The following is a 27,974-nucleotide window of genomic DNA, read 5'->3' as shown; positions in this document are numbered from 1 at the left end:
GAAATGATTTGAGAAGCAAAAAATCTTCATGATTGCATAACAAGCTTATATATTGTATTATGGCTATATAATCACAGAGCTGACTAAAGGGAACATCAATAGTGACCAAACATCTAAATTCCTCTAAAATCAACATTTGATACAAGAATTATAGGAACAAAATGTGGAATACAAAAATTTCGCCTGAGGATTAATAACATTAATTATATGCACAAATATTATCAAACCCCATATGTTGACCTTCCTCGATCTTTTTAATTGTGTCTGCTATGCCAACTCCACCTGCACCCATTAGCAGATTAAATAAGCAAATAAATAGGATAGCTGAATGATTTCCTTACACGAAAATTATTCGAGTGAATAAATGAAGAAACTTGCCTAATGATATAGCGCTCACAAAGATTGTGAAGGCTAAAATGAAGATAATCACAGATGCTCTACCCACTATACTAATTATTCTTCGTACAACATGCTGCCCTACTAAGGCTGCAATACCGGCCACAGCAATAAAATACAGTGCTGAAACATTTCCAGAGAAAATAAAGCAGGTTAGCAAACAAACAAAAAAATGATTCTTAGATTTCTTCATTATCAATCATTACTAGGAGCTTTGGATGAATTGTTCAAATGAGGTAACTGCCATAAAAAGTGAGATCAGTAATAAGATCAGAGTACAACAACAACAACAAAATCAATGAAATCTTACAAGTTGGGTCTGAGGAGGGTAAAGTATACACAGACCTTACTCATACTTATGATGGTAGAGAAGTTGTTTCCGAAAGACCCTCGGCTCAAGAACAGTGAAAATGAAGCAATAAACAGACAGTAACAACAATAAGGTAATAAGACACGGAAGCAAATGGTGCAACGTGCAATAACAAAGATTTAAGAATACGATACTACAAGAATAAAGGCAATCCTACTGGAAATAATGACACACCGTGTAATAGCAAGGGGTATAGGAAAATACAAGACTAGTACTAATACTACTGGAAAAACTCGACAAAGCTCTAGACTGCTTGTCAACCCACAACCCTAATTCTCGGCCTTCATACCCTCCTATAGAAGGTTATGTCCTCGATAAGCTGAAGTACTTCTTAGGCCTCCCTCTCTCCCTCATCTGACTCGCCATGGTCAACCTCACACACCTCCTAACCGGGGCGTCAGAGTCTAACCTTTTCACACGTTCGAACCAGTCGGAATATATAAGTTAAATCATTGCTTGAATACCATTTAAGGAGACACTTTTTAAGACGTTGAAGTTTCCTCCTTACCGTATGGTACTGGAAAGCGTCTGAGCAGGTAATATTGTATGACGGACATGGAGGAGGAAAATATCATAACAAAGGCAGCAGTGGCACTTGATACCTGCAGCAATTTCATTATCAGATGGACATAAAACAGAACTAGAGGTAATATTATAAGAAGTGAAATGCACCTGGGGAGGAATTCCTAGCTCTAAAAACAATGGACCCAAAATGAATCCTCCACCTAGACCGAGTAAACCACCAACTATACCAGCCAAAATGCCGCAGCAACAGTAAAGAATCAACTGATGCACTTTCCATGTTATCACTGTTTCTCCGCTTGACATAATCGTCCTTGATCCTTTATACAAGCAAACTGCTTCATATGCTGAAGCTCCAACAGCCACAGGGACCTGAAAAGTAGGAAGAAGAACATTCAACTTTTGTAGTCAAAATTCTCTAAGTGAAAGTGAAGCTCGTGGATCATTTGACTTGACCAAAAAGCAGGAGCGAGCAACAAAATTATCAATTACCATGTAAGCTAAGATCACACAACTTACGGTCATTCATTTCTGTCCGTGTACCGTGAAAATGGTAATAACAATTAAATTTGATTATGTGACTCTAAAAATACGTAATCTATTTTTATGCTAGTTGTTAAGCAGTTGATGCTATGTATGTAAGACTTAGAAACGAAATAGGAGTTAAGGATAAGGCGATAATCAAACCGATAGGTTGACAATCGGGGCCTTGAGCTTGTCGATTCAGGGGCCTCGAGGTCGATTTCGGAGCTCGGTTGTGAGCTATCGAAGGTGGTCGAGGTGCGACTAACAGTTATAACAAAATCAACGAAGGCTCTTTATGGCAAATGATAGACAATAAATGATGAACAATAATGAAGATAATAAAGGGAAGTAACAATATCAAGAGAATGTGTTATAGAGCAAAGCAAATATTCTTGTATATTTCGTGTGGAGCAACTGAAGCAACAGAGGTTTACAGAATGGCAAGGATCCCTTTTATATAGGAGCGGGATCCCAACATAGTATAAAATACATTAATAACAAAGATATGGGGATGAGACAACTAGATGACACATTGATTCAGGGTTAGGGTAGTCCACTAGGCTCTATCAGTCCTAGCCGTGTACCTTGGGAACTCCCCATTTCTGCCATAGCTGTGGTTGACATTATCCCAAGGTCGGGCGTCGACGAACCTCGAAGGGGGAAAACTCGACCATAGTCTTGTAGCCTCGAGGCTTCGAGATGATCTTCTGAGGTGCTTCGATGACGAGGAATTGAACCCTCCGATTTCACCGTATACAGATAGTCCCCGCGTTTCTTAGAGAGGAGCGACAAGAAACGATTTTGACACCCAACTCTTCGGACTTCCCGCAATGACGTCACATTGATGATATCATACTTAGACCATCTCCAAGGCTGCACCAAATTTTGCACCAAATCCAAATTTGGTGTTTTTTTTGCTCCAATGTAACACCAAATCTTGCAACATTATAATGCATGAATAGTGTTGCACCAAATGCATGGTGCAACACTATTCATCAACAGCAAATTTGATTTATTATTATTTTATTCATCTTTTCATTTTTTTGAACTTTTAATTTATCATTTATTGTGTATATAATTAATTTTATATTAAGATCTTTATAATTTTAATTTTATATCCTATTTTTTTGATATATTAATTTTTGTATATATTATATTTATATAAAATTATAAGTTAATTTTATTATCTAATGTTGCTAAAATTGAAAAGTGAAAACTAAAATTATAAAAAGAAAATTAACAATACATAAAATAGAAATAAGTGATTATATATTTGTTTGAAGGAAATAAAAAATGAAATTTAAAAGAAGATAATAATACTTCCTCCGTTTCAATTTATGTGAACCTATTTCCTTTTTGGTCCGTGCCAAAATGAATGACCCCTTTCCTTATTTGGAAACAATTTACTTTTATGCAATGATTTATAGCCACACAAAATATATGTGCTTCATTTTACACCACAAGTTCAAAAGTCTTCTCTCTTTTCTTAAACTCCGTGCCTAGTCAAATGGGTTCACATAAATTGAAACAGAGGGAGTATAATATAGAAGAGAGAGAAGAAATATTATTTTTTGGTGTAAAAAATGGTGTAATGGTTGGAGTAAATTTGGTGTTACACCATTTTGGTGTGAAATTTGGGGTTGGAGATGGTCTTATGACATAAGCCTTCACGATAACCGGGATATCCCATGGGCTTGTCTTTTCAACGTCATTCAATGCGCTGCCGATTCCCATTCTTCAAAGCGACCGTATCGCCGTCGATCTAGTTTCCAATGACGCATTGTGTGCCTGCCGATCCGTCTTTCAAAGGCATTGATAGCATTGTTGGCCATACTATCACCCCCTATAAATGGGGGCTTTCCGGTATTATCTTTTTATCCAAGTGTCTTTCAACACCTTTCCATTCCTTTTTCCCCACTATCCTCCTCCATTGCTACCCACCATGTTTGGGGTCTATGGCGACGTTCTCATCAGCCACGCCATGGCCTTTTGCCTGGGCTTTTCTTTGCCGAGCGAGATTATATTGTCGTGTCGGTGTTGTTGTTGTTGTTACGGTTGTTACTGCTGTCATCGATGGTTCGAGGTGATGAGATAGTGGGGCCGACTTCTTCCGACTTAGGAGGACGTTTGGACTCTACACCGCTGCTCGGGAGAACGTTCAAACTATACACCGCTGCTCACTCTCCTACCCTGGCCTGGTGTGGCACTTCATCCTCTTGGTTTTCCAAGGAATAAAATGGCACCACCGGCCATTAGACTTGCACGGCACAATGTCTCGAAAGGCAGACCCGGAGCAGCCGTGCAAGTAGGGTTGATGCCCGCCGAATCTTCAATCTCTGGCTTCGGCGGGCTATGTCTCTTTTTTCTGCTTCTTCTGTGTCACTTTCCTCTTCTTCATCTTCGCCCTCGGAGATATTATTCTAGAGGATCGAGATGAAACCCCAGAGGAGGTGGCGATTGAAGATATTGTCACCAGGGATGTATGCCCGAAGAGATGGCGCTCGAAGATGCTGCTGCCGAGGATGCATCTTTGGGAGTAGGCTAGGCTCTAGGCTTTTTACTATATGTGTACCCTTTTGCTTCTTTGTTTCTGTGAAAGGACCCTTCGTGGGTTTTTGTAATCATATGTTAAGACCCCTTGAGGGCTTCTGTAATCAAGAGTTTTCTGAATACAAATACGTTTTCCTAAGTTTATCTTCGATGCTTGCTATATTTCCTTTCATTTGAACTTATGGAGACCCTGAATGTGTGACTCTATCGGCTACTACCAATATCGAACCCAGATGCGAGTGTTTTTTCTGACCTTTGATTGACTGATACGACCTCTTGTGGAACCCTTCGCCGTTTCTTGGATCGAGCCTGGGTTGAAACGATAAACTCGGGTCGTCGGGACCCTTACTTCGAGTTGAATGAAAGCAATGCTTCGAGCCTTGAGACCGTGATTTATCACCCAGGCCCCACGGTAGTCTTTGAGGGGAAATTTGCTCGGAGGTCCGAGGATAGGGACTGCTTTTGAACTTTCGAGAGCAGTCCCCGAGTGGAGGTTCATTCAAACTCGGGCCACCTGGAAACTTGCTCCGAACTTAGCGTAGATAGCCTGAAGGCGCTGTAGACAGATCCCGGAAGAGGGTTTGTCCGAACTTAGACAGTACCCCGAGACCAAGCCCATACGGGTGGAGTTTAAGTGCTTATTTCCTTGGAGCCTAACTCCTTTTTGACGAAAGTCCCCGAGGTCGGGTACCACATCGAGTCTTATAATAATATCATTGGCTTTTTGGAGCCTAACCTTTTTTCTGATGGAGGTCCTCGGGGTCGGGTACCACCTCGGGACAGGCGATGATGTCATTGGCCTTTTAGAGCCTAACTTCTCTTTGATGGAGGTCCTCGAGGTCAGGTACCACCTCGGGACTGGCGATGATGTCGTTGGCTTCTTAGAGCCTAACTTCTCTTTGGTGGAGGTCCTCGAGGTCGGGTACTACCTCGGGACTTGCGATGATGCCGTTGGCCTTTTAGAGCCTAACTTCTTTTTAATGGAGGTCCTCGAGGTCGGGTACCACCTCAGGACTGGCGATGATGTCGCTTTTTCCATATATAGGGTTGCTTCTGCTTATTTGGAGATCCCACCATTCTAAGTAGTTACCCTTCTTTTTCTGCATTAAGTCTTTCATTAGTTCAATACTAACGTATTTGCACGGATTTCTGCTTTAGTTCTCTAATTTTGCCATAGCCATGACTGCTGCATTGGGGTCTGTTCAATAGAGAGGGGAGAGTTTCGCCTCCGACATTCAGGACCAACGAGAGTATAACTTGAAAATTACTTCTTCGATAGGAGAAGAGCGCCTTGAGTTAGTGAGAAAAGACTGCAGATAGAGGGAGAAAGTAGTGTTATAGACATTTTCCCCGAATGAGGGCATCACGGATCGTGCCGATGGGTTTTTGAATGTGTACACGTATCCTTTCACACTGGCCCCCCTTGATAGGGTTGTGCTCGACTTTTGTTTAAAGTATCAGGTTACCTTGGCGCAGATCCACTCGTCATTTTGGCGAACAGTGTTGATGATGAGATTTTTCGCGGAGAAGGTAGGGCTTGAACTTACGCTCAGTCATCTTATTAGGCTGTACCAGCCCTTTTACCATCGAGGTCTGCTAACCTTGCGATGTCGATCGACCACACCCTTCGTTGTTGATGATGAGGAAAATGGAGACCGGGAGTGGATGAGTCACTTCGTCCGAGTGCGGACCGCTGACATTATCCCCGTGGAGCTTATACCATTCCCTGAGGAATGGAACTATACAGGTGAGTGGTGTATTTCGTGCCTTCTTAGTTTTGTCTATGGCGAAAGCCGATTTCGTAACCGTGCCTTCTTTTCTTTTTTTTTTGCAGCGGTTTCATGGGCACCGGGCGACATTCCTAATTTGCCAGATTTGATTCAGAAGTTGGCAACCCACTCGACATGTGATGAGCGCAAGTGGCGAGCTTTGTCCCTGGGAGATGGGAAGCAAAACATCATGGTGCGTGTTGTGCTATTTTTTCCTTTCCCTTCCTTCGTTTGGAGAGGCATTTTCCCTTTATACGTATTAATCTTGCTGTTGTAGGCATCGGAGAGCCTTCCGAGGCGAGGCCGCGCTCCTCTGGAGAGGGGGAGGGTTGCCAGCTTCCGGGTTAAAGAATGATGACAATAAGTGAGAGATGCTTTTACGGGGCGACGACGCTCAAAGCAAGACAAAACGGGACCAGGGCTTCGGAGCGGAAGCATCGTCCGAGCCTGCCACGTCCATGGTTCCTGGTTCTGGAAAGATGGTTTCTCTGTTGGTGTCGCCTTCTTTTTCCGTTGACAGTACTTCAAGGGATGTTAGAAACCTGGGATCACATACACCGAGCAACCGTGCCTTGACCGAAGTCGACCCTTTCAGAGCTGAGGGAACTAGGTTGGCAGATGTGCGCTCGGCCTTCGAGGAAGACCAGCGACTTCACTTCGTGGTGAGTTTCGGTACAGGCCTTACGGGTTTCACGCCTTCCTTCCTTATTGGGTTTTCTTTTGCAGGCCTTCGACAAAATTAAGTCTGGGCTGCTTCGTCGTGAAGCCAAGTTGCGGAAAGCTGCGGATGAGGAGAGATCCCTTAGGCTCCTTTGCAATGAAAAGGAAGTCGAGTTGGTACACTTGCGGTATGAGGTGAGCCGGAGCTTGAATTATGAAAACTACTTGAAGGAGTAGTTAAGTAGTTGATGCTATGTATGTGAGACTTAGAAACGAAATAGGAGTTAAGGATAATGCGATAACCAAACCGATAGGTTGACAATCGGGGCCTCGAGCTTGTCGATTCGAGGGACTCGAGGTCGATTTCGGAGCTCGGTTGTAAGCTATCGAAGGTGGTCGATGTGCGACTAAGAGTTATAACAAAATCAACGAAGGCTCTTTATGGCCAATGATAGGAAATAAATGATGAACAATAATGAAGATAATAAAGGGAAACAATAGTATCAAGAGAATGTGTTAGAGAGCAAAGCAAATATTCTTGTATATTTTGTGTGGAGCAACTGAACAAACATGGGTTTACAAAATGGCAAGGATCCCCTTTATATAGGAGGGGAATCCCAACGTAGTACAAAATACATTAATGACAAAGATATGGGGATGGGACAGCTAGATGACACCCTAATTCAGGGTTAAGGTAGTCCACTAGGCTTTGTCAGTCCTAGCCGTGTACCTTGGGAACTCCCCATTTCTGCTATAGCTGTGGTCGACATTATCCCAAGGTTGGGCGTCGACGGACCAGATAACTAGGGATTTTGATACCTTTTATACTCATTCTTGCTTATGTTTTGAATAGGAATTTGTACAAAATAGTCCCAAAAGGCTCACAAGTTGTGCTTGATTGTAGATTTGATCAACAAAGTGACAAGATCTCAAAGATCAACTCAAAAGGAGTGAAACTTTGACAAGTATCAAGACAAAACAAAGCTTAGGCAAAACAAGGCCAGGGCGGCCGCACTACATCCTGTGCGGTCCGCACTGTAAGGTTCAGAGAGCATGACATTAAGGCACGAAGGCAATGCGGCCGCACTAGGATTTGTGTGGTCTGCACTGAGATCAACGCGGCCGCACTCGATTTCGTGTGGTCCATAGTGAGGAGAATCAGAAAGCTGCAAATTCCAAGTGTCAAGCCAATGCGGTCCGCACTCCATTTTAAGCGAACTGCACTATAAGCCTCCGCGGCCACCGTCCATTCTCTGCGGTCCACAGTGCCCGGATTCAGAGAGTTAGATCTTCAAGTTCAGAGCCCTAGTGCGGCCGCACACCATTTTGTGCGGTCCGCACTAACCCCGCAGGGGTATTTTTGTCCAAATTTTCCAGCTTAGTATAAATAGTTTCTTTTCCCATTTTTAGGACATCGGATAGTTTTTCTCTGTAAGCTGCGCTCGTGGGTTCGAATATTTTAGCCATTTTGGGCCATTTTATCTACATTTCATAATTGAATCTTATTGTTTATCTTAGTAATTAATTTATATGAGTTGCTCTTCATCTATTTCTTGTTTTTCTTCTTTAATTATGAGTAGCTAGACCCATAAGCTAGGGTTGTGGCTCAACCCTAGTGTGGGTAATTGATGGGTCTTGAATTTTAGGGCTAGATTGACTATGGGTGTTTGATATTTGGGCCAATTTCATGGTTAGTTGCTGAATTAGTGGTTGCAAACACTAGCTTGTATTTAGTTGACTTGAGCTCTTCTTGAGAAAGAGATCCTAAATCTCCAAAATTGATCCAACAAGGAATTGGGGCGTATTCAAGAGATTGATAGCTCCAATTAAAGGGTTAAACCTCTAGAGAGTAATACCCGACTTGAACCTTGATTGCTTATGCAAATTTGCATACCCAATTGGTCTTGAGAAAGTCAATTCGGGCAAAATCATTCAAACCACAGAGAGGTGTAGACTGGGTAATAACGTACAACAGTTATATCGTACTCCCCAATTATGTCAATCATGTCTTAGATTCAATTACCCGTCAATTGACCACCTAGGCGAAAGTCACTACCCTAGTGCCTTTTAAACCATTTGAACAACCCTCTTTAGTTTTACTCTTAGCTTAATCTAGTTTCATTTACCACTGTAGTTTGATAAAAGTAGAAGTAAATCAAAAAACCCCAAAAATGATTAGAAGTGCAATTTGGAACACATACGCAATCCTAAACTAGATAGATACTCGATTCCAAATTCTAGCTCTCTGTGGAAATCGATCCCGACCCTAAATCGGGTAAAAGCTACTCCGACCCTCTCTTGCTACTCAATAGTAGTACGGAGTAGGCTGCGATCACTTTTTGGCACCGTTGTCGGGGAGCTAACGATTTTGGCTATCTTTTTGGTTAGTTTTGTGTATTGTTCTTTTTTCCTTATTTGTTACTAACTTGTTTGTGTCACAACTTAGGTACCAAATGGCAGCGAACAACGCTAATGACCCTCTTGGAAATGTGATTACGGGGGAGAAGATAGATGAAGAGGTGCCTCTTGTACCTCAAGGACAACGTAGAGGCCGCAATGCCAATGCTAATCCCAATGGTGATATCCCAAACCCTCCTCCGCCACCTCCAAGAGTGGCTCCCAGAGTACTTCCGAACCAGGGCTATGCGAGTGGTATTGTCCCACCCCGAATCTGGGCGGGCAATTTTCAAATAACCAATGTGATGTTGACCTTACTTGAGCAGCATGGGTATTTCACGGGTGCTGCAAATCAAAATGCTTACAAACATCTCAAGGGGTTCGTGTATACATATTGGGGGAGCAAACAGACGAATGTGTCCGAGGATGCTCTTAGATTGAGACTCTTCCCATTCTCACTTAGGGGGAATGCATTGGATTGGCTCGAGCGACTTCCCAACCATTCCATCACAACTTGGGATGATTTGGCGGATAAGTTCATTGCTAAATTTTTCTCACCAGGGCATATGGCGGCATTGTGTGATGAGATATTGGCTTTCAAGCAAGAGCCCACGGCCTTTGCAAGAGATTTGGGAGCGGTATAGAACGATGGTGAAGGAATGCCCCAACAATGATATGACCGAGGCTATGATACAACAAACCTTCTGCCGGGGCATCAATACAACAAACCAATGCATAGTGAACCAACTTGCTGGGGGCAACTTTATGAAGCTGCCGTATGATGAGGCATGTGATATTCTTGACGAGATGGCTGACACTTCTTCGGCTTGGCAAAGTAGAGCCAATGTTCCCCAGGGTGACCCAACGGTTACTCATTTGCACAAGGAATTGCATGACCATGGGCAAGCTATAGTGGAGTTGACAACTACTATGAACCAATTGGCTAAAGCACAGTTGCAACAAGTTCAAAATCCTCGCCAAGTGAATGCCATGGAGGGTGTCAATATGCTTGTCAACAAGAGAAGGCAACAAAATTAAGGGAATTCTGAGCAATTTGATAATGGCTGTGATGGATTTCAAAATGATGAACAAAGTGAAGAGGTCCAATATGTGAATAATTATCAAGGCCAACGGTGCAACTCTTCCAACCAACAACAATGGAGACCTCAAGGCAATTGGGGCAATCAACAACAAGACAATGGTAATTGGGGCAATCAACAACAAAACAATGGTAATTGGGGGAACAACAACCAAAACAACAACTGGGACTATCAGAACAACAATCAAAACAGCCAAGGGAATTGGAATGGTAATAACAACAATTAGGGTGGCAATAACAATCAAGGTGGATGGAACAATGGAAACCAAGGGAATCGGGGGCAAGGCTTTCAAAGGCCCTCAATGTTCCAAAAACCGAACAATCCACCCCCATTTCCATCTCAAAATCCTAGTTCTTCTGGCAATGATATGTGTAGAATTGAAATGATGTTCGAATAGATTATGAAGAAGAATGCGGATTCTGATGCACAGTTGGCTTCCCACAATACCTCTCTCAGAAATTTGGAGGTACAGTTAGGCCACATCTCACAATCTTTAAATACTCTCCCTAAGGGTGTTCTACCAAGTGATACGGTAGTGAACCCGAAGGGTGGAAACAATCATGTCATGGCAGTAACAACAAGAAGTGGGAGAGGCGGTGATGTGAATGCCTCCAAACAAAAGCAAATCTTGGATGATGTTGTTGAGTTGCAAGAAGATGAAGTCCCTTTATTAGTTGAAGATGTGGTTGAAGAAAATGTGAACAACGAAGTGATGATTGATATTCAAGATGTCGAGGTGGAAACTCAAAATGATGTGAACCCGTCTAGGGAACACATAATAGACATGCCAGAGCCGATTGTGCCTAAAGCCAAGGCTCCTTTGCCAAGACCACCACCACCTTATCCTCAAAGGCTCGCGAAGCAAAAAAATGATAATCAGTTAAAAAAGTTCATTGATATGATGAAGAGCCAATCCATCAATGTGCCCTTGGTGGAGGCTCTTGAACAAATGCCGGGCTATGCAAAATTCATGAAAGACTTGGTCACAAAGAAGCGTTCTATGGATTGTGAAACTATAAAGATGACTCACCAAGTTAGTGCTATAGTGCATTCAATGGCCCCGAAGCTTGAAGATCCCGGTACTTTTACCATTCCTTGCACCATTGGGAGTGCGGATTTTGCCAAAGCTCTATGTGATTTGGGGGCTAGTATCAACTTGATGCCCTACTCTGTTTTCAAAACCTTGGGTATTGGGCAACCTAGGCTGACTTCCATGAGGTTACAAATGGCGGATAGATCTATGAAGAGACCATTGGGTATTATTGATGATGTGCTTGTCCGGGTGGACAAATTTATCTTGCTAGCTGACTTTGTGATCTTAGATTGCAAGGTGGAATATGAAGTCCCTACCATTTTGGGAAGACATTTCCTGGCTACGGGGAAGGCATTGGTTGATGTGGAAGCAGGGGAACTCACCTTCCGGGTGGGTGATGAAAAGGTGGTCTTTCATGTGTGCAAATCTATGAAGCAGCCCAATAGTACCGAAGTGTGCTCTTTTGTTGACCTCGTCACAATGGTGATAATTGATGACACCAGTGCAATGATCAATGTTGAGGACCTATTGGAGGTCGTATTGTTGAATCTTGACGTCAATGAGGATGCAAGCCGAGTGGAGTGCGTGAATGCTTTACAGGGAATGGTGTCACGTCCTTAGTCTTAAAATAAGTACACGTGCGGCACTTGACAACTCGCTCACGATCTTGCACACCCTGCTCACGTTCTTGCTATGCCAAGTCAGCCTTACTACACTCAAGATCGCTAAGGAATGTTAGAACACATGAGAATTGCCAAAGGAAGCTTTTGTATTAGAGAGAACTTGATTGTTTTGCTTGGTTCATGAATTACAAATGAATGGCCCCCTTTATATACTAGTCTCATAGGGGCTAGTATGTAAATATTAATTATTACACAAGTCCTTGATATTTACAACTAAGTCCCTTCTCTAGAATATTCTACACATCTAGATTCTTCTAAAGAACTTTCCTAACAATTCTATAGGGTTCTAGGGTCTTCCTAAGGAAATCTCTATATTTCTCTAGAACCTTCCTACAAATGCATAAATATCTAGAACTTTTCTAAGGAAATTCTCCATAGTTCTAGAATATTCCACCAAGATCTAGTCCTTAACTTATGTAACTATTCCATATGGCAAAAATATATGCCAAGTGGCACCTATGTGGCATGATGGTGTGGCAGGTCATGACACTCTCCCCTACCAAATTTTGTGTCGCCTTCGGCACAAAGCATCGACACATATGCACGCATCTTGCCTTGGCGTCGCTAGAGATCTTTGTCCATTAGCATGAAGCCCTATGAAGCGGTTCTCCTTCCCATTTAATAAGGTACTAGCTAGTATCTACCTTTCTTCTTATGTGTTTGTACTTTGGATGGCTAGCAATGCTGGCCTCCATCCTCCGCCCATTGGATGCCCCTCCTTGCTCTTGGCCTGAATCTTCCCATGACTCAACCAAGTCTAGCAGCTTTTCAAGCATTGAGTCCATGCTTCCACTCCCTATTTGGCTGCCCTCTGTGGTCCAACCTTACTGGCAAACTTGAACCCTCTGCTTGGTGCATCGTCTGAGTCCGATAGCATGCCATCACTTTGTAACTCGGCATCATCTTCAACTATGTCCATCCAACTTTTCTTGGTGCCACCATGCTCTATTTACATGGTGCCAAGATAGGCTTTGGAATCCTCTACCTTCGGCTTAGATTCCAAGCGCATCCCTCCAATACAGGCGGTTCCCCCTATGTCATCCTTATGAGTTTGATCAAAGTTCCCTATCATTGTTGCAAGCTTCCCCAGCTCTGATCATTCACTTGCCCGATATGATCCTTCATAGAAGTAGCACCCTCCCTTAGGAACGTACTCCCTATCATTTTCCGGTCCCTTACCGTTTCTCTTGGACCCCTGTCCATTATGGGATGGCCCCTTGCCATTGCCCTTGTATACCTCGGCTATGCATTTCCCGTTTTCCTCATCATGATCTCCCGCATCCGTCTCGGTGTTGCCTTCTTTGGACTTGGCAGGCTCCATCTTGAAGTCAACAAGTGACTAGGCTACTCCGATGGCCCCGTTCACGTTGGCTATTTGATATCTTCTTAACTTATATTTTGCCCAATTTTGCAACCCATCAATGAAGTAGAAGAGGAAATCTTCCTCGGACAATGACGAGATTTGCAGCATTAAGGTAGTGAACTCGCATACATACTCCCGAATTGTAGCCTCTGTCGGAGCTCCCTTAGCTTCCGCCAGTCTGCCACCTCGCGTGCAACCCGTGCACCACAATACTGCTTTCGCTTAGGGACCTTTGTGTTGATCCCTTCTGCAAGTACCAAGTCCTTGGTAAATCCGGCCATGGTTCCCTACGAAACTTCCTTCTAGCAATCTCTTGTATTCTTTCTAACATTCCTTAGTAAAAACCTTTGCTCTGATACCACGTTGTCACGTCCTTAGTTGTGAACTAAGTACACGTACGACACTTGACAACTCGCTTACGATCTTGCACAACTTGCTCACGTTCTTGCTATGTCAAGTAAGCCTTACTACACTCAAGACCGCTAAGAGAATGGAAGAAAGAACACAAGAGAATTGCTAAAGGAAGCTTTGTATTAGAGAGAACTTGATTGTTTTGCTTGGTTCATGAATTACAAATGAATGGCCCCCTTTATATACTAGTCTCCTAGGGTCTAGTATGTAAATATTAATTATTACACAAGTCCTTGATATTTACAACTAAGTCCCTTCTCTAGAATATTCTACACATCTAGATTCTTCTAAGGACTTTCCTAACAATTCTATAGGGTTCTAGGGTCTTCCTAAGGAAATCTCTATATTTCTCTAGAACCTTCCTACAAATGCATAAATATCTAGAACTTTTCTAAGGAAATTCTCCATAGTTCTAGAATATTCCACCAAGATCTAGTCCCTAACTTATGTAACCATTCCATATGGCAAAAATATATGTCAAGTGACACCTATGTGGCATGATGGTGTGGCCGGTCATGACACTCTCCCCCACCAAATTTTGTGTCGCCCTCGGCACAAAGCATCGACACATATGCACACATCTTGCCTTGGCATCGCTAGAGATCTTTGTCCATTAGCCATGATGCCCTATGAAGCGGTTCTCCTTCCCATTTCACAAGGTACTGGCTAGTAGCTACCTTTCTTCTTACACGTTTGTACTTTGGATGGCTAGCAATGATGGCCTCCATCCTCTGCCCATCGGACAATGACGAGATTGTCATGACCTGCCACATAGGTGTCACTTGGAATATATTTTTGCCATATGGAATGGTTACATAAGTTAGGGACTAGATCTTGGTGGAATATTCTAGAACTATGGAGAATTTCCTTAGAAAAATTCTAGATATTTATGCATTTGTCGGAAGGTTCTAGAGAAATATAGAGGTTTCCTTAGGAAGACCCTAGAACCCTATAGAATTGTTAGGAAAGTCCTTAGAAGAATCTAGTTGTGTAGAATATTCTAAAGAAGGGACTTAGTTGTAAATATTAAGGACTTGTGTAATATTTAATATTTACATACTAGCCCCTAGGAGACTAGTATATAAAAAGGGTCATTCATTTGTAATTCATGAACCAAGCAAAACAATCAAGTTCTCTCTAATACAAAAGCTTCCTTTGGCAATTCTCATATGTTCTAACATTCCTTAGAGATCTTGAGTGTAGTAAGACTGACTTGGCACTGCAAGAACGTGAGAAGGGTGTGCAAGATCGTGAGCGAGTTGTATAGTGTCGCGCGTGTACTTAGTTTAAAACTAAGGACGTGACAACGTGGTATCAGAGCAAAGGTTAGTATCTTGAGTGTAGTAAGGCTGACTTGGCATATCAAGAACGTGAGCAGGGTGTGCAAGATCGTGAGCGAGTTGTAAAGTGTTGCACGTGTACTTAGTTTAAGACTAAGGACGTGTCAATGTGGTATCAGAGCAAAGGTTATGACTAAGGAATGTTCGAACACATGAGAATTGCTAAAGGAAGCTTTTGTATTAAAGAGAACTTGATTGTTTTGCTTGGTTCATGAATTACAAATGAATGGCCCCCTTTATACACTAGTCTCCTAGGGGCTAGTATGTAAATATTAATTATTACACAAGCCCTTGATATGTACAACTAAGTCCCTTCTCTAGAATATTCTCCAAGGGCATGATGGTGTGGCGGGTCATGACACTCCTGCAAAAATATTCTTCTTGTCTTACTAGCCTGCAGGTTGATGCCACATTGGCGGTGCTTCAAAAGCAAAAAAAGCAATTGGATGGACTTTAGCTGATATTCGGGGGATAAGCCTCGCATTCTGTATGCACAAGATTATTCTGGAAGATGATGCAAAGCCCTTCTTGGAGCATCAAAGGAGGTTGAACCAGGCAATGCAAGAAGTTGTGAAAAAGGAGGTGATCAAGTGGTTGGATGTTGGGGTATTGTGTACCCCATCTCTGATAGCTCTTGGACTTCGCCGGTGCAATGTGTACCGAAGAAGGGTGGCATGACCGTGGTTACAAATTCATAAAATGATTTGGTTCTCTTGTTCAATTCTCGATTACATCTGTTTAAGGAAAGCTTAAATCAAAATGGAGTGGACCGTTTGAAGTGGTGTTGGTGACCCCTTTTGGTGCTCTTGATTTGAAAAACAAAAATGGAGAGGTCTTCAGAGTTAATGGGCACCGGGTCAAGCATTATCTTGGAAAAATTGATGACAACCACGTGGTGGCACTTCTTCGTCTCAAATGATGTGATAATAACCTGCGTCGTGCACGACGTTAAATCAGGCGCTTCTTAGGAGGCAACCCATGTGTTTTTCTTCTTGTTTTTATTTGATTTTCATTGTAGTGTAGGATTGATTTTTTGGGCTAACTGGTTATGAGATGTTACAGGATTGTGTTAGTGCAGTGCAAGACATAGTGGAAAAAAGTGTAAGGTCTCTGAAGTTGTTAGTGCGGCCTCACTCCATTTAGTGCGGACCGCACTGGTGAAGGGTGAAATATAGACCTCTCTGAAGTTTGCCACTACGACTGCACTACATTTTGTCCGGTCCGCGATGGACCACTGCGGCCACAGTCCATTTTGTGTGGACCGCATCGTGTTGCCTCCTCAAGCTTGCAAATTGTTGTGTAGTGCGGACCGCGGTCCATTTTGTGCGGTCCGCACTGGGGTAGGTAAGCTGGGGCCCAAGACTTTTTCTATAAATAGTCCTTGAGGCCCAACATTTACTCTTTTCGAACCTTTGAATCTTAGACCTCTAAAGCACTGTTCATCACTCCCTTTGCTCGTAATTCATTGCTTTGACTTGTGAATCTTCATCTCATCTCACTTCTGGTAACTTAATTTCTTTTTAATTTCTTTAATTTTGTTATTCTCCTTTTATTTTTGTTTTTCTTGTCTTCTATTTTATTCCTTCCGTAGCTTCTTCAATTAGTTAGGTTAGGGTAGTTAAATTCTTGATTAATGCAGAATTAGATAGTTAACAACACTAGATAAACCCATAGGGACATTCCTTAGGTTAAAAATTGGGATTAAAATCAATTTATTTTGAAACCCTAACTTAGTACCACAGCTGGGCACTCAGTGCGGACCGCGGTGCCCCTGTGCGGTACGCAGTAATATTTTGTACGGACCGCATTGCTAATTGTCCTGGAAGCTGAACTTTGGGAACTGCGGCTGCACTACATTTTTGTGCGGACCGTAGTGGTCCCTGTGCAGACGCACTACATTTTGTGCGGTCCATACCGCCTGGATACAAAGAGTGGGTAGTCTGAATCCCATCTCTGTGCGGACCGCATGGCCATTTTGTGCGGTCCGCATTAACCCCTATGCGGCCACACACCATTGTGTGCAGTCCGCACTGTGTGACTGCTGAAAACTGTGTGCAACTTTTCTTTCCTGTTCTGCGACTCTATTTCTTAACTGCTTCTATTAATACTAACAAGCTTATTGGATAGTGTTTGCAGATAATGGTGAAACAATGAGGTAAAGGTTCTAAACAACTAGGCAGAGGTGAATCCTTCCGGAGAGGGAAACAGAAAATGATTAAACTCACTCCCCAAACCAGGCAAAACATCAAAAACATGATTAAAGCAGCTGATAGAGCCATTGACATGTCGGGGAGTGAGTACGAGCCCTCCCGAGAGATCTCTTCAGACTCCGTGCCAGAATACATCCCTGACTAGCCAGAGCGGAATAGACTAAGAGACATACCTCCAGCATCCCCCACTGCCCAAGCGTCAGTAAATATATCTTCTAGGTCGTTTGAGGGCTCAGCAGCAGGTAGTGGAGATGAATACTCCACCTCTCCCACAACTTCTTTATCTGGAGAGGGTGCAATAGGAGACTATGAGGAAGTAGGAGGTGAAGAAGTAGTTGGAGAAGGGGGTGAACCTCAGGTTGGCGGGGTGGCTAGAACTAGGAAACCGGAGGCGTGGCAAGACCGGTTCGTAAGTGAAGTAGCATATCACAAATTCAGGGAATGGTGGCCGGTGAGGAAATTAATCCCGGACCAGAGTTTTGTTGATAGAGACTTGCTACCTCACAACCCTAATGTAAGGAGGCAGTTTAGGGAGAGAGTTGGCTGGGAACATTTTTTGGATGAGTGTGTGGATGCCAACGAGCACTTGGTCAAGGAATTCTACACCAACATTGCCCACATCAAAAAGGGCTCCAAAGTGACCAAGGTGTGAAACCTGAAAGTGCTATTTGACGGAAAGACCATAAATGACTATCTTGGCTTTAATGAGGAGGATGAGGCGTTGTATATGGCGAAGATGGAAATGGGCAAGGAGGTCCGTCCCTGGTTGGCACAGTATCTGGCAATCCCAGGTACCACCCCCGATTGGTTGACTGTGGGCCTCAAGATTCTGAGACGTAGTTTGAATTTCGAGGCAAGGGGGTGGGAAACATTTGTATGTAGCAGGTTGGACCCTACGACTCATGACAACTCCCTCCCTCTTCACTGGGCAGTTTTGGTGGCTTCGATCATGGCGGGGTACTCTATCAATGTGGGAAATGTAATGTCGAGGATAATTACAATTATGGGTAGTGAGAATGACAGAAACCTCCCTTTTCCCAGCTTTCTGACTATGTACTTTCGGGACCTAAAAGTTGAAAAGAGGCCATTCGACATCAAAGTCAAAGCGAAGGCCCCATTCTCTTGGTACATCATGCAGGGGGATGACAACCCCAAGAGCAAGAACTTCAAGGGTACAACCACTGCTCCAACTGGCCAGTCTGAAGAGCCAGTTGTGGTAGTGGCTCCTGCTGAGCCTGCCTCCACCTCTACTGATATTCTTCCTGGTCCATCCACCTCAGCAGACCCGGAGATACCATCTTCCCATGCCTATCCGGTGACTGCCTACCAATTGAGTAAGTCTCTCCGCAGTATCAACAACTGGATGCAGACTACATCATCCAAGTTGTCTACCCTCACTACCACATTAGAGGCTCAGTTGGTACCTCCGCCTTCACAGGTCCCCCAGTCCATAGAGGATGCTCTCAAGGAGATTTTAGCCAACCAAAAGAAAATCCTCAACACTTAGAAGGTGCTCACAGATGCAGTTATTTCACACAGCCAGTCTCTCAAGGAGCTTGCTAGGGAGCACAAGAAATTGAGGAAGACGCGGGCTTCCAAGGAGTCCGTGAAGGCGCCGAGGGTTGATGTTGACCGGTTGAAGGCAGACCAGCTTCCTTTGGACTTATTGCTCGATGATCCTATGCCAACAAGTCATCCCCAACCAGAGTAGTCATAGAGGCCTCCAAAGAGAAAAAGGATGATTCCCAGAGCAGACGATGCAATCATCCAGTTGGCAGACCCACCGGAGGCCTCCTCCAGTCAGCCACAGGATGCATCTTAGGAGCCTGTCCAGGCCCAGGTCCCAGCATCACAATTGAAGGCCACAGGGAACCAGTCTGAGGTTCCCAAACACAGTGAGGACCCAGGGGCCACTCAGGAGCCCATGCAGGCAGACGGGCCATAGGGAGTTTCTATATCATTTTTCCCTTTCTCTTTTTGATGTTTTATTTAGTTTAGTTGGCATTGGGGACAATGTCAGCTTTCATTTGAGGGGATAGACCCTACTTTTGATGGATTCATTCGGATGATTGTATATATTTGATAATTTTTATGCTTTCTTTATTTTTCATCTTTGGTTTGTATATAATTTTAATATTTCATTACATTTCTCGCACTTTTATTTTACGTTGGGTCTGTATATAAAGTTATGTTACATTGTATATATTCATCCCGTCTATTGTATATTCGACAAATCCCCTTTTGTATATATTCATTTTACTTTGTGCAACTTTTCGTTCTTAGCTTCTTATTTATGCTCATAGCTTCTTGTTTTGAAAGTTTCAATAAGCCTTTGGTTTTCTTAATGTCACGATTCTTTCCAAAGGTGGAGTTTTATGTGAACCGAGTGGCTCTTCCCAATGATGGATGGCGTGACAACCTTCTTAAGGGTTTGAGTCCATTTTTCTTTTTGTTTTTAGTAGCTAGTAGTTAAGGGTGCCTCAAGCAAAGCTTCACTTGGTCCTAGCACATTTGCCTTTGATCTTATGGTCAAAAACAAATTGTTGTGTTTAGGATGGTGAAAGTAGTGACCTTGAGACTCTTGTGTTGACCGATAATCATCAAGTGGTTTTTTGGGACCATTGGTGCTCAAATCTTATCTAAGGTCGTTATAGGCCCCCGACTCTATGTCTTTAGCAATCCCATAGCTTGTGTTGTGAGTAATCGCATTGCAAGTCCAAGTCCCGAGCCACTGGTCTAGAACTTGACCTGAATGTTTGTTGAGGCGAAATCCTAAGTGAATTTTGACTTGAGACATGATTATAGGCTCTCCTTGGTCCAAATGATAGCTTGAACACTTCCATAACCTACCAATGATAAGATCCCTAGTCAACCCTTTTGAGCCTTAGACCTTTTCCCTTCAAGACCCATAATACAAGCCTATACCCGTTCTAAAAGATACCATCTCTTGGCACCCGATATTTTCTTAGCACATGGCAAAAGTATACGTTTGGGGGGAGAGACGAAGATTGTAGCAAAGTGGTAAAAAGGCACAAAAATGAAGAAAAGAAAAGGCAATGAAAAAGAAAGGAAAGCAAAAAGACAAAAAGAATGTTCAATATGAAAAAGAATAAAAAGAGATTCAAGAAAAGCAATGAATGAAAGGTGTGGAAAGTTGAAAAAGGAGAAAAGATTTGAAATGTATAAGAAAGAGTGACAGTTTGTCTCTTTAACCCCTTATAAAGAAGTGAAATGACTCAAAGAGTCAAGTGAATGTGAGCCAAATGAAGCAAAAGAAATGCTTAAGGGAAGATGGAATCTACTTAGACCAAACATTTCCTACCCTGAACCAAAAGCCTTCACCATGACAACACAAAAGCCCTATTTGATCTTGAGTTGAATGAAGCTTACATTAGTGGTGACTTACATAAGGGGCAAGCATATTGTACTTAGAGCCGGACTTGTGACTTTTTCTTGAGAGAGATGAGTAAACTTCCATTAACCTCATTCTGAGTGCCACTATTCTAAAGGTGAGGTTTGTTTAGGGAGAGTTGAGGATGTGTGAGTTTGGGTTCCACAAGGACCGAAGTAATATAAAAGAGTTCTTTGATGTGTTGAGTCAACTCTTGATGCTCTTGTGTTGTACTTAATCCAAGGTGTTTCAAAGAGTAAATGTTGTTAATGATTCATTTTTATTGAGGGCAATTGTTAGTCCCAATTGATGCTAGATGAGGTCACTTTAGGACAGCTGAAATGTTCTTGGATGTTCTCTTAAGGGGTGAGTCCTATTTTGTTTGCTTGAGGACAAGCAAAAGCTTAAGTTTGGGGGAGTTGATAACTAGGGATTTTGATACCTTTTATACTCCTTCTTGCTTATGTTTTGATTAGGAATTTGCACAAAATAGTCCCAAAAGGCTCACAAGTTGTGCTTGATTGCAGGTTTAATCAACAAAGAGACAACATGTCAAAGATCAGCTCAAAAGGAGTGAAACTTGCACAAGTACCAAGACAAGACAAAGCTTAGGCAAAACAAGGCCAGTGCGGCCGCACTACATTCTGTGTGGTCCGCACTGTAAGGTTCAGAGAGCATGACATTAAGGCACGAAGGCAATGCGGCCGCACTAGGATTTGCGCGGTCCGCACTGAGATCAACGCGGCCGCACTCGATTTCGTGCGGTTCGCAGTAAGGAGAATCAGAGAGCTACAAATTCCAAGTGTCAAGACAATGTGGTCCGCACTTCATTTTATGTGGACCGCACTAGAAGCCTCCGCGGCCGCAGTCCATTCTCTGCGGTCTATAGTGCCCAGATTCAGAGAGTTAGCTCTTCAAGTTCAGACCCCTAGTGCGGCCACACACCATTTTGTGCGGTGCACACTAACCCCACAGGGGTATTTTTGTCCAGATTTTTCAGCTTAGTATAAATAGCTTCTTTTCCCATTGTTAGGGCATCAAATAGTTTCTCTCTGTAAGCTGCGCTCGTGGGTTCGAATATTTTAGCCATTTTGGGCCATTTTATCTACATTTCATCATTGAATCTTATTGTTTATCTTAGTAATTAATTTAATGAGTTGCTCTTCATCTATTTCTTGTTTTTCTTCTTTAATTATGAGTAGCTAGACCCATAAGCTAAGGTTGTGGCTCAACCCTAGTGTGGGTAATTGATGGGTCTTAAATTTTAGGGCTAGATTGACTATGGGTGTTTGATATTTGGGCCAATTTCATGGTTAATTGCTGAATTAGTGGTTGCAAACACTAGCTTGTATTTAATTGACTTGAGCTCTTCTTGAGAAAGAGAGCCTAAGTCTCCAAAATTGATCCAACAAGGAATTGGGGCGTATTCCAGAGATTGATAGCTCCAATTAAAGGGTTAAACCTCTAGAGCGTAATACCCGACTTGAACCTTGATTGCTTGTGCAAATTTGCATACTCAATTGGTCTTGAGAAAGTCAATTCGGGCAAAATTACTCGAACCACCGAAAGGTGTAGAGTGGGTAATATCGTGCAATGGTTATATCGTACTCCCCAATTATGTCAATCGTGTCTTAGATTCAATTACCTGTCAATTGACCACCTAAGCAAAAGTCACTACCCTAGTGCCTTTTAAACCATTTGAACAACCCTCTTTAGTTTTACTCTTAGCTTAATCTAGTTTCATTTACCACTGTAGTTTGATAAAAGTAGAAGTAAATCAAAAAACCCAAAAATGATTAGAAGTGCAATTTGGAACACATACACAATCTTAAACTAGATAGATACTCGATTCTAAATTCTAGCTCTCTGTGGAAATCGATCCCGACCCTAAATCGGGTAAAAGCTGCTCCGACCCTCTCTTGCTACTCAATAGTAGTACGAAGTAGGCTGCGATCAGAACCTCGATGGGGGAAACTCGACCATAGCCCTGTAGCCTCGAGGCTTCGAGATGATTTTTTGAGGTGCCTCGATGACGAGGAATTGTACCCTCCGATTTTACCGTATACACTGCCAAAAGGACATTTATAGGCGGATCTAGGATTTTAACGTGACAGGGGCAACACTATTTTGCTCAACTAATGCCCCCTAAAGGCTTTTAATGTTCAGGGTGCCAAGTTATTTATATAATCATTTTCAAGGCATACACACATATATATACACACACACTACCTGCAAGAGGTTTAAGATCCAATATGTCGTTGAACAAGTTGGTGCATAATTCTGTACAAAAATAGCTCCAAATCAGTAAGCCAATATTGCATGAAAGCACATAATGCATCATCAATTTCTTGAAAAAAAGGCAAGGACTAGTAAAAGAAAGAACCTTGGAGATATGCAGAACTAGGATTATGATCCAGACAGCAACAAGTCTAGAGATATCCTTCCAATACATATTGTCAAAAATTGAGACCTAAAGTAGCTCCATATAATGAGCATTCGAATAGATTGGGACGGATAAAAAATTATTTGGGACAACGGGAGTATTAATTACCTCAGTTGCTTTATATACTTCATTTGTGAAATTAGTAGAACCATTGTTTGGACCTCCAGGTATAATTTTGTATGCAACTTCTTCGCCGCCAGCAACTGATTTTCAGTTCCAGAATATTACGCAGAAATAACTCATCAAATATTTCTGTTGTAGTGTAGAAGATAAAGATATATAGGTACTCACCATTAGATGTCAAGCGCCTAACTGCTTCCTGGACATGAAATTAGAATTTAAAATCCATTTTTATCTTTGTACTCTACAACTACAGGAAATTAAACAACAAACAGACAACCTTTTTAATAATAGTTTCTTTCTTCCATGTCTCGACACCTTTGAAAAATGCCTTTGTTGATGCAGCTGCAAGTAGTCCCATAATAACAAATCAGAATACTTACTCTGTACAAAATTGATAAAATAAAAAAGGGCAGCCTGGTGCACTAAGCTCTCGCTATGTGCTGGGTCCGGAAAGGGCCGGACCACTATTGTACGCAGCCTTACCTTGCATTTTTGCAAGAGGCTGTTTCTACGGCTCGAACTCGTGACCTCAAAGCTCCCCTTCACAAAATTGATAAAATTGCAGCTGGAAATTAAATAGCAGTGCTTACCTGAGAAAAGAATGATTAATAAGGTCGTAACCATCCACTCGGCGAAAATTACATTTAGTACAACTCCAATACTGATACCTAACAACAACATTGGTTGGAAAAGAAGAGCTAAATCATAATCAATGATGGGAAGTTCAAGCAATGGATGCCTCAGCTTAAGACTGTAGTATACAGTTGCACCCGCTGCACCAGTGATCATACCTGATCACAACAAAAGCAAAAAGCTCAAAAATGGCGTAATTAAAGATGACCTAAGATATGACGCGTTGACGTTTCTCTGTAGATAAAAGTAGATGGATTCTTACATTTTGATATTGCAGTTGATGTTTTTGGATCAAATCCAATGATCAAAGTCAGCATGGGAACAAAGATACCGCCTCCTCCAACGCCTCCTACGCTCCCAAAAGCAGCACCAAAGAATCCAATTACTGAACCAACAATTACTCTCCAACCACACTCCAGTTCCTGAAATACATACAAAGCTTCAGTGACAACATCCATCCCCTTCATTACAACGTCAATATCTTGTCCAAAAACTCAAACATCCAACAAAAAGAAGCCCCTTTGAGCAAGTCAACCCCCACACGGGTGGATTCAGCTTTATGCATTACGCGTTCAACTGAATCCAGTATTTCGACACGAAACATATGTATGTGTGTGGGTGAGTGTGTGTGAATACCCACTAAAATTTCAGCAAGTAATAAATTTTGAACTCATAATTTCATTACAATGAGTAAAGTCCAAAGAGCCCTAAAGATTGAACTCTTCATGTTTAAATTATGGATCCGCCTCTGGACCGTCAGGGCAGTTATCATTTCGTGTCATAAATATGCCCTGCTGCTCTCGAAAACCTAATCTTGGAAACAGTTAATGAAGGGAAGACTTGATATAGCATTGGCAAAAAAGAAAGAATGAAAACTATATAATACAATGACTTCAGTACTAAAAACCTTATAGATTAAACCTTCAAGTTCAAATTATGGATCCGCCTCTGGACCGTCAGGCCAGTTATCATTACATGTCATAAATATGCAATACCGCTTTCGAAAAACTAACCTTGGAAATGGTCAATGAAGGGTAGAGTTGCTGGAGTAAGAGAGAAAAGGATAAAAAGATGCTAGTAGTAATAGATGAACTTACAGGCCAAACATGGTGGTAATGCATTTCACTCATTTTCTGAAGAAGATTGAATAGGTCAAAGAAGTAATATGAGTCCGTACTATGAGTTGTTCCATTGTTGCTCAAAGTAGCCTCATGTGGAATTTTCTCCGCAGATACAACGATAGCTAAAGCTAGAACAAGCACAACAACTGTATATGCTGCCAAACCCTCCATCAGTTGCTAAATTCCCACTTTGTTTTTGCTCCTAACGGTCACTCTTCTGAGATAATCAAGACTAGACCCAAAGTCAGAAATCTCAAATTAGGAGGAAGAAAATCAAGAATTATCTAAGTAGATGTAGAAAGAGAACAACTTTAGGGAATAAAATAAAGAAAAAAGGAAGTAACTTGAGGCCTCCAATCTTTATATAGAGGAGACAGAAATATCTCTGTATAAAGAAGTCTTTTCATTGCAGCAGACGTAAACTAAGATAGGGTAGCCTTAGCATAGTTTTAGGAATATTTTTGTTTTGGACAAAGACTGGATGAGTCATTCTCGTACATTTGCGCAAAGTCATTCACTAATGGCTATCATTAAGTAAGATTTATATCTCTAATTAGGAAAAAACAGAGTAAGATTTATATCTCTAATTAGAGACAGAGAGAGAGAAAGATCAAACTGATTTCTTACTCCGTTGTAAACGTAAAATAATTTGCAGTAAAGAGTGTGACAAAACCATTGATGCAGTCGATTTTATGTTAATTATATAAACCCAACATTAATTTTAGGCCTATATTTGATGAAGTCAACAACATCTACCAGCTAAACCCAACCAGACAAGTTTCATATGGGATCATGACCCCACTTTCACTATTTTTAATTTAGATGGTTACTAGTTGATATCCTACTAACCTGCAGTTTTTGTTTATGGAAAAATACTTGACTTCTTTGAGTGCAAGATGTGTGAATGTTGAATATTCAGTAATAAATATATGGATCTCTACTATCACTGCTGAAACTGAGTTACTACGTACAAAAACGTGTTCCATGTTTTTGCACTTGTTGGCCAAACATGAATTGACACTCTTAACTTAAGAAAACTATTCTATGAGACTAGCAGTTGAGGATCATTATTGATTTGCTGTAACTCATGTATTCCTTTACTGCTGCATAAACACAGGAGCTTTCTCTTCCCTTTCATTTATTTAAGGAAGTAAAAAGTACGAGACAGCTATTCCTCCTGAATTTTGCACGTTAATTTGGACCCCTCCACCTTAGCACTTTAATGGCGAGTTTTGGCTCTAGCCTTCAATGTCCGCCCCCCCCCCCCCCCCCCCCACAACCCCAACCCCACCCAACTTTAGAGGTATGCGTTTCTCGCATACATTGTTGGCTACAAGTGTTAGAAAATAATAATCAAAATTGGCTTTGAGGCGTGAAAATCGACTGTCCTTAAAGAGTTATCGCTTGTATACTAATTTAGGGAAAATACAAAACGATTCTCTTCAGGATACAACAAAGCCTGTATTAACACTTGTGATTTTCTATTTCCACTTCGTTGGAATTCTTGTGTATTTATAGGCAACCAACAGGCCCTTTCTGATAGGATGTCTTGTTTCACAAACAGACACGACTATTTATTCGAATTTTGAATTTAAAATTCAAATAAATAATTAACTCTAGGATCTCGTGCCTGTTGAGTTAATCTCGTGTCTGTTGAGTTAATCTCGTGCCTGTTGAGTCAGTCTCGTTCCTGTTGAGACAATCTCGTGCCTGTTATGTGCTATTTCATAATGATCAGTTCCGAGGTTAACAGGCACGGTACGAGTAAGGTCGGTCCCGGGAGTGTTTCACATGACAGGCACGGAACTTCTTTCTTCCGATGTGGGAAGAATCCAACTTCCAACTTGCCAATAACAAACTATCTTACAATCCCCCACTAGTTTGTTATTTCACTTCATAACACTTGTGAATAATTGAAAGTATCTTTTACAGATTTGAACTTTCCTTTAGTGTAAGTATATTAAAGTTTTGACGAAGTTAATGGTATCTTAAGATTTGAACCACAAATCCTTGTGCCAAAACCGAAAATACCACACACACAGCGTTATCTAGTAGCTTAGAAAATCCAGTATTCGCTTTAGCACGTTTACGGCCATGTGCTCATCCTGAATTCATGAATATTTACAAGATCAACCCTTTAAATCTTGCTAGAAGCGGCACCACTTCAATATTCATATAGGTGGAATTAGTTAATATGTCCCTGTTACTCCAGACATTAATAATTCCATTAAGATCAATCAACCTCTTTATGTAACAGTATGCACTTTGGAGTTTGTCTTTATGCCCCTGTTATAACAAGCATTTAACAATTCCTTAACTCCTCATATAACAGTAAGTAGTACATTAGAATTAGGGCTCCTAAAGAGGAGATCAGTGCTTAAACAATACAAGTAACTTGTTATTACCCATTGAACTTATATTGTTAGAGTGTATACTAACTCAAAGTGGGGTTCCTATTCCTTGTATTTAATTTAAGGGTCTCAGCCCCATCTCTCCACAAGTTTGTTGTACTACATCTCTACCTAATGGCTTCGTAAGTGGATCAGCCAAATTCTTATTTGATCTCACATATATTATAGCTATAGCTCCATTTGTAATTAATTCTCTTATATAAGCATGTCTCAAGCTTATATGTCTCGATTTCCCATTATATATTTTATTGTGAGCAACACACATTGTAGTCTCACTATCACAGAATATGGAAATGGCTGGCATAGGTTGTGGCCACAACTTTATATCAAGTAACATATTCCTCAGCCATTCTGCTTCTTTTCCAGCAGCTGCTAATGCAATAAATTCAGATTCCATAGTAGAATGGGAAATACATGTTTGTTTCTTGGATGCCCAACTAATGGCTCCACCGCCTAGAGTAAATATCCATCCTGATGTGGATTTATTATCATTAACACTTGTAATCCAACTTGCATCAGAATA

General features: G+C 41.8%; 1 protein-coding gene across 4 annotated transcripts; it reads right to left on the bottom strand.

Annotated features, from left to right (window-relative positions):
- Positions 1–101: 101 nt before the first annotated feature.
- Positions 102–26,004, bottom strand: LOC107782299 (sulfite exporter TauE/SafE family protein 3-like). 4 transcript variants are annotated; one of them, XM_075256275.1, is made up of 13 exons: positions 25,890–26,004; positions 25,017–25,257; positions 24,182–24,341; positions 23,877–24,077; positions 23,564–23,628; positions 23,455–23,482; positions 23,272–23,366; positions 23,104–23,190; positions 22,950–23,000; positions 1,439–1,660; positions 1,275–1,368; positions 379–519; positions 102–282 (listed from the first exon to the last, which is right to left on the bottom strand). In XM_075256275.1, the coding sequence occupies exons 2-13, from the start codon at positions 25,209–25,211 to the stop codon at positions 200–202; spliced, it is 1,422 nt and encodes a 473-aa protein (XP_075112376.1). In that variant the 5' UTR covers positions 25,212–25,257; positions 25,890–26,004; the 3' UTR covers positions 102–199. The 4 variants fall into 4 exon arrangements, with proteins under 4 accessions (XP_075112376.1, XP_075112375.1, XP_075112374.1 ...); XM_075256274.1 differs by lacking the exon at positions 25,890–26,004 and adding an exon at positions 25,668–25,737; XM_075256273.1 differs by lacking the exon at positions 25,890–26,004 and having other exon boundaries at positions 25,017–25,608.
- Positions 26,005–27,974: the final 1,970 nt, after the last annotated feature.

Source organism: Nicotiana tabacum, chromosome 6 (genome assembly GCF_000715075.1).
Source record: "Nicotiana tabacum cultivar K326 chromosome 6, ASM71507v2, whole genome shotgun sequence".
Taxonomy (NCBI): domain Eukaryota; kingdom Viridiplantae; phylum Streptophyta; class Magnoliopsida; order Solanales; family Solanaceae; genus Nicotiana; species Nicotiana tabacum.
Note: the sequence above shows the minus strand (reverse complement) of the source record. Positions and strands in the feature narration are given on the sequence as shown.

What these genes read in the sequence shown, in the direction of transcription:
- LOC107782299 (XM_075256275.1), bottom strand. Translation starts at nt 25,211, where the DNA reads ATGGAGGGTTTGGCAGCATATACAGTTGTTGTGCTTGTTCTAGCTTTA. An exon ending in ATTACCACCATGTTTGGCCT is followed by an intron (nt 24,342 to 25,016) that starts GTAAGTTCATCT and finishes TATGTATTTCAG; the next exon opens with GAACTGGAGTGTGGTTGGAG. An exon ending in TAGGCGCTTGACATCTAATG is followed by an intron (nt 23,367 to 23,454) that starts GTGAGTACCTAT and finishes ACTGAAAATCAG; the next exon opens with TTGCTGGCGGCGAAGAAGTT.